Source organism: Mya arenaria, chromosome 12 (genome assembly GCF_026914265.1).
Source record: "Mya arenaria isolate MELC-2E11 chromosome 12, ASM2691426v1".
Lineage (NCBI taxonomy): Eukaryota > Metazoa > Mollusca > Bivalvia > Myida > Myidae > Mya > Mya arenaria.
Genome location: NC_069133.1, coordinates 4,131,967 through 4,139,153, shown reverse-complemented (window position 1 = coordinate 4,139,153; position 7,187 = coordinate 4,131,967). Strand labels below are relative to the sequence as shown.

General features: G+C 34.6%; 1 protein-coding gene across 3 annotated transcripts in view; it reads right to left on the bottom strand.

The window, feature by feature from the left end:
* Positions 1 to 1,314: 1,314 nt before the first annotated feature.
* Positions 1,315 to 7,187, bottom strand: part of LOC128211913 (uncharacterized) — a 14,283-nt gene continuing 8,410 nt past the window's right edge. For 2 of the 3 annotated variants that reach the window (XM_052917039.1, XM_052917040.1), the window contains 4 exons: positions 5,975 to 6,125; positions 4,371 to 4,465; positions 3,930 to 4,068; positions 1,315 to 2,980 (listed from right to left, as the gene is read on the bottom strand). In XM_052917039.1, coding sequence (XP_052772999.1) covers positions 2,052 to 2,980; positions 3,930 to 4,068; positions 4,371 to 4,465; positions 5,975 to 6,125 — 1,314 coding nt within the window. In that variant the 3' untranslated portion in view covers positions 1,315 to 2,051. The remainder of the gene's footprint in view (positions 2,981 to 3,929; positions 4,069 to 4,370; positions 4,466 to 5,974; positions 6,126 to 7,187) is intronic. The other variant, XM_052917041.1, reaches the window with a different exon arrangement.

Here is a 7,187-nt window from a genome sequence, read left to right as displayed (position 1 = left end):
AACAATTTGTTTTGTCGCAATTTAAAGTTTATATAATTACTGGGGCAAATAAACAATTGAACCTGATGCTTGTGCTCCATTATTTATAGTATGCCAATTTCAAAGTATAATATAGTATACGACACGAAAAAGACGCTTGAAAATGACATCAGGGCCCGAACATTCGATTATGATAAATTTGTGCCGCATTTTACATAAATAGCTAATCAAAAGTAAACAAATATGCCTGAAATTATACGGGTAAGTTTACTGTTTTCAGGATATATCCTAAACCAGAAATATAAGTTATTTTAAACTGTTAACATGTACACATTATATGTTCGTGATTGCTTTTAATAATGTCTTTGTGTGTCAACAAGATATGTGAGTGCATGGCGTGCATTTAACAAAAGTTTAAATTCAAAACGTTGCCGCCTTGAAACTTTCCATTTCGGCCTTTATTAACGTCCAGTTATCTGAATCATGCTAGAGCCTTTGTAAATTAATACAGACAAATTTATTGGAAACCCTTTTTGATTTCTTTTGTCAAGTTGATTTTCCTTCAGTTAACTGACAATGACATTTGAAGAAAGGCATCGTTGAGTGCAATCAATATATTTAAGTACTATAGCATAGTACTTATTCTGCATCACATATGTGTGTCGAATGGTCGATCATGGGAAAGAAACGGCATGTTTCTAATATATGCATACAAAGACATCGATGTTAACATCGATGAGGTGGTCACATAATTTGCAAGCATGCAGTCAAGACGGTTGAAACGCCTAAACAACCTTGACAGCGACGAGAAATGTTAATTCCAGGTCATTATATGATTTGAATAATGCATTCAAAAACGTTTTATATGTTTATAATTAGTTGTGCCCCCCCTCCCATTTAGAAAGTCCTGGATCCGCCACTGTTAAGGTCAATGTCGCAATGTTATAAAAGGTCAACTCATTTTACTTTATGAATTCCCGATATTTTCTTTTCAATATTTCACGATTTGAACAATTACACCTTCAAGATTTCACCGTCATAATTTCACGATTTATAAAAAGTGGCTTGATTAGTGAACTTGAATTCGTGAATTTAAAATCGTGAAAAATAGTGAATTCGTTTAACAAGATGAAATCGTGAACTCGATTTCGTAAATTGGTGAATTTGAAATCGGAAACTTACGAATGGGAAAATGAAATATTGAAATCAAAATGTCACCACCGGTTTGTCGTATGTATACCCCCAAAAGACTTCGCTTCTAGGGCTATAAATATGAATATTGTTGAAAACTTGATACATGATTAAAACATCAAGCATAAGTAAAATAGTCCATGTTAACTTTATTGTACACAATGGATATCACAAAAAAAGAATTATAAATGCATTATTTCCATTGTGGTTCTTGTGGTAAAACATAGCTTGACAGAGGAAGACACATTTAGCTAATAAAATGTATCACAGTTGGAAGAAAAAACAGTTTGTTTAATGGCAATCATAAATAAAAATAAATAATTGCACAAGCTTAAGGACATACTGGAATCGAAAAATTACAGAATTGTAAAGCTAAGGAGTTAAAAGTTGCAGTGAACCATGAACATAAAAAATTATCAAAGTTATATCACATCCCTTGTGTTACAAATTAATCACGATTAATTAACTACTAATAAATCTATCTATGACAGGAAACTGAATTAAAACAATGAAATAAGATGAAAATAGCCTTAGTCGAACAACAACGCCTTAACGGAGATATCCGTTAAACTTATAGAGCAATAAATATTTAAATGTTAGCAAAGACTACATTATTAGCGTAATTACCTTTACCAAAAAATAACAATCGGACCGAAGATTTTTAAACACAATGTAAATATAACGGAATAAATAAATAATGTATTAGTTTAAAAAGTGACGTTATGTCAGTGACATCTGTTTAATAGTATACAATAAACATTGTTACAGTACGTTTAGTCCTTTTAGAGTAAGTTCAGATGAATTTGTTTTATCCATTCGTGTGTGAACACCGTTTTATTCTAGAAGAAAGATTTATTTTCGGTCTGACGTGTAGCATCCAATTACTGAACAGAATCCTGATCATCATGTAATCCAGGAAGATAAACGCCACAAAACCTATTTCTTTGTTTTGGCATGTTTTCGTTTGATCTAACATCAGGGTTATATAAAGTACTGACGTCGTTGTTTCTTTCTAGCTCTTTTTCCAACTCTTCGAGTCGCTCTCGTAACATTACCTGAGGTCTGTATTCAATATCTGGGTGCTTCTGTTTCCTATGGTTACAAACAGACCCTCTAGTTTTAAATGAGATCTGACATAAGTCACACGTGTATAATTTCATGTCCGTGTGACTTATGTAATGCTCCAATTGCTTGCTGCGGTCCTTATGGCCCTTTTCGCATCCTTTTACAACGCAAACAAACCGTTTGTCTTCTTTATTCATCTGACTTGTGCTCTGTAAACCAGACGTACTTGGACCAACAGTGTTTAAGTTAATACCATTACCTGGTTTAAATCTCTTCTTATCTGAGTTGACCTCATCCATTTGATTTGTCCTCTTTAGCCCTGTCGTTTCCCATTTCGATGATTCGGCTAGCAGTTCCGATTCTGACAGCAGACTGTCTGCATTAGTGGAATCCTCATCAGTGCCGCTACCAAGAAGATCTGAATCATCTGAATATGAAAACATTGATTGGATATCCATTTTCGCTGGTGTATTGTTGTCTTTTAGTGGTTGCTTTCCTCTACCATTCCATTGACTAGGGGATACATTTCTTGATAATGCTGAAGTTTCACCTTTTCTTGGTGTGGGACAAGGCTCTCCCTTGTCATTGGAATTGTTTCCACAATGATCGTTTTCTGACTCATGTCTGATAGGATTCTCAATCTTCAGATGCGTTTGCAGTTTACTGTGTACAGAATGTACATCTTCTGTGCTCGTTTCAGGGCCTTGTTCAACGGCCTGATCTCTGTCAGCCGTTTGGTGAGCTTCTGTATTGTAAAAAAGGAAATACGCATTATAGCATTAATTGTATAAGGTTCCCTAAACAATACCATTTGCAATATATATAAAACAAGAAAGCCATGGTGGCCTTAAATCGCTCATCTGAATACATTGCCGCTAACGATGAATTAGAAAAATGTGTAATAACATTAAATCAGATACTTAAACACTTCTGTTAGCATGAATTACTAACCGTCCAGGTAAAATCACATATAAACTTTCAACATTGCCCTGACATACAAATGTTACCCTGACTTTCACAGCGGATACATGGACACATACAACAAGATAACTATTTACTACATTTTATAATAGTATACTCATTCAAATATTTCGCAAATATCGGATAATCAAGCACCACATATTGGGTTTACATACGTTTTTCTAAGAGTTATCATAGTAACCTTGTTGTTTTTGTTGAAGGGAATTAACCAGATTTGAATATTATAAGAATAAGTTAAAACAATCATTCTGAAAACGCTTCGTTTAGACTGGTACAAAATTGTGACCAATAGACAGTAAAACATACAATAATTACTGATTTGCTCTAGGAACCGACTTTTTTTTATCAAAGAATAACAGTATTCAGAATCAACCAAGATTCGACCTAGTTACCTACATTTTTTGTTAAAGATTACCAATATTCAAAATTAACCAAAATAAAACGTGTTCTCTTATTTGACCTAGTGACCTAGATATTGATCCGAGATGATCCATATTCGAACCCGTCCGAGATTTTATCAAAACAATTTTTTCGACCAATTTTGTTGTCATTGTATCGCAATTGCCGCTGAAAATGCCGATAGCTGTCTGTTATTGTATATTGATAGTTCTTTCAACAACTCTCAATAACTATCCTGATAGAAACATTGTTTTACCGATAAGGGGTTTCGAGTTCTGAATCACACAGATCAATGCCAACATTGTTACACTTACCAACGTGTCTGGAAAAGGCTCTCTGAATGCCTTGAAACAAGATTCCACAGTAGGCTACCCCCTTGTCGGAGCCTAGAATATTTGGGTTTGTGGCAGTCACCACAAAGCACTCCTCCCCGTTCTCAGCTAGTCGACATGCCTGTATATAAAACAAAACGTATAGTTAAAAATGAGTGTTTTCTATTCAATGAAGTGTTTTGCTTCAGTGTTAACCTAGTGATAAAATATAGCTTCAGATGTTTATTTCCGACAAATGTTTTTCTATGTATATCTTTTTCGATATCGGAGGTATTGTAAAAGTGTGATGCAATTGTGAGTTACGAATAAGTGACAGTCTTTAAATTTAACGACTCTGCTATTGAAAACCGTTGGAAATGAATGAAAACCGAGTCGCCATTCTTTCATATAAACAACATTTGATTCACATTGGTTCACGCTCACCTGATATACAATCATAGATCGGATCGCCTTTTTGGCATCATTATAATCATCGACGACTTGGCGTGTGTATACTCTTTCGGGCATGTCCTGTTGACCTGGAATGGCATGTAGCGAAATAAACTGAAATACGCATATGGTTATGTTGTCTTGCAATAATTGATAAATGTATCAATATAGCTAAGAGACAGATAGAGGTTTAACATTTCCTTGTTTTTCGAATTAAGATAGTTCTTAATGATGTTTAGCGATAACTGATAAATGTATTAATTAAGTCAAGGGACAGAATGAGACAGAGTTTTAACATTTATTTCATGATCGAATTAAAAAGGTTACACAGATTATTTAGATATGCCCTGTAACATTATAATATCAAAACATTCTGACACGTCTTATTTTTCTTCACAAGATACATCGTTATACTATACTATACTATATACTTCCTCTCCTTATATAATTTATTTAAAAAAAAGTCAGTTAGGACTCTCATTACATATAGTCAGCCCATTCAATACATATTGACGTCGCTAAAACATTTCAATGTACCATAAACAGTGTGTGTATACCACGTGATAAATTGCATCATAAATGCTACGTCGGCAGGAAATATTTTCCTTTGGATGAAGACTTTAAACAAAAATCACTTTACCATTGCTTCACCTTTTTAAATGAAACAACGCGCAGTCTACGCCGCTTTTAGAGTCCCGCCTTTGGTCTTTTACCAGAGTTTGGTTGATTGTTTAGTTTCTTTAAACTCTTCGACATACCTTTTCGAAAAAACGGCTATCTGACGGAGCAGTGTCAGCACATTATTTTGGAAATAGGTTTGTCGAAGTGTTTAAAGAAACTAATCACCAAATAAAACGCTGGTAATAAAACGACGGCGGGGCTTTTTAAACGACATTGACTGCTCTTTGTTTCATTTAAAATGGTGTAGAAAAAATCTTGGTTTTAAGTCTTCATTTTAAGCATAAAGTTGCCTTCCGACGTTGCATATATGACGTAATTTATCACGTGGTAAACAAACATTGATAAAAACTAACGTAAATAAGAATACAACCTATATTTGAACCAATACAACTGCTGATAATGAAATATAAAAGACAAGGCTTAATCATTACGAATTTCAACTGCCGCGGGTGTTTAACTTTCCGTCTACTGCAACTCATCCGATACACACTCCCCGTGTCAGATTATGTGTCGACAATGTATCAGCCAATGAGGTTGTATTCTAAGTCAGTAAGATAACCTAAAGTACTATCTTAATAATTAAGAAGAGCTCGTTCGCTACGCTGGCTCCGCCCATTCTTAATCATCAAGATTGTAATTCATGTCATTTAACTATAACAAAGTATGCAAGTGAGAAAATCGAAAAAGGGTTTCATCAGCGAATAACGTGTTAATGTGATGCCCAAAATTAAATCGCTATTAAATATATTTTATTGCATGACTCGTTACTTAATGACTGCTCTTCTGACGGCCACATTGTAGCTACTAACAGATAAATTAAAGATTAAAGAGAACGTATTTATTTTTTCTTAAAAAGTGCTGACTATTACTTATGTCCATAGAGATAATACATTTAAGCATATAGGTGTATGACATACTTAAATAAGGCAAAAACTCCTCCACCACGCCTTTAAAGTAGTTCTGTATGTATTCAACACCCTTGCTCGAGCCAAATAGCTGGAAACTTCCATCGACTATACAAGCAGTGATAATAAAACACTCTTCCCCCTCCTTACTCAGCAGTAATGCCTGTAAAATATACGATACTATAGCAAGATATAATACATCCCTTCATACTCAGCAGTAATGCCTGTAGAATATACGATACTTTAGCAGGATATAATTACACCCCCTCTTATTTAGCAGTAATGCCTGTAGAATATACGATACTTTAGCAGGATATAATTACACCCCCTCTTACTTAGCAGTAATGCTTGTAGAATATACGATACTTTAGCAGGATATAATTACACCCCCTCTTACTTAGCAGTAATGCCTGTAGAATATACGATACTTTAGCAGGATATAATTACACCCCGTCTTACTTAGCAGTAATGCCTGTAGAATATACGATACTTTAGCAGGATATAATTACACCCCCTCTTATTTAGCAGTAATGCCTGTAGAATATACGATACTTTAGCAGGATATAATTACACCCCCTCTTACTTAGCAGTAATGCTTGTAGAATATACGATACTTTAGCAGGATATAATTACACCCCCTCTTACTTAGCAGTAATGCCTGTAGAATATACGATACTTTAGCAGGATATAATTACGCCCCCTCTTACTTAGCAGTAATGCCTGTAGAATATACGATACTTTAGCAGGATATAATTACACCCCCTCTTACTTAGCAGTAATGCCTGTAGAATATACGATACTTTAGCAGGATATAATTACACCCCCTCTTACTTAGCAGTAATGCCTGTAGAATATACAATACTTTAGCAGGATATAATTACACCCCCTCTTACTTAGCAGTAATGCCTGTAGAATATACAATACTTTAGCAGGATATAATTACACCCCCTCTTACTTAGCATTTATGCTTGTAGAATATACAATACTTTAGCAGGATATAATTACACCCCCTCTTACTCAGCAGTAATGCCTGTAGAATATACAATACTTTAGCAGGATATAATTACACCCCCTCTTACTTAGCAGTAATGCCTGTAGAATATACAATACTTTAGCAGGATATAATTACACCCCCTCTTACTCAGCAGTAATGCCTGTAGAATATACAATACTTTAGCAGGATATAATTACACCCCCTCCTACTCAGCAGTAATGGTTATAAAAT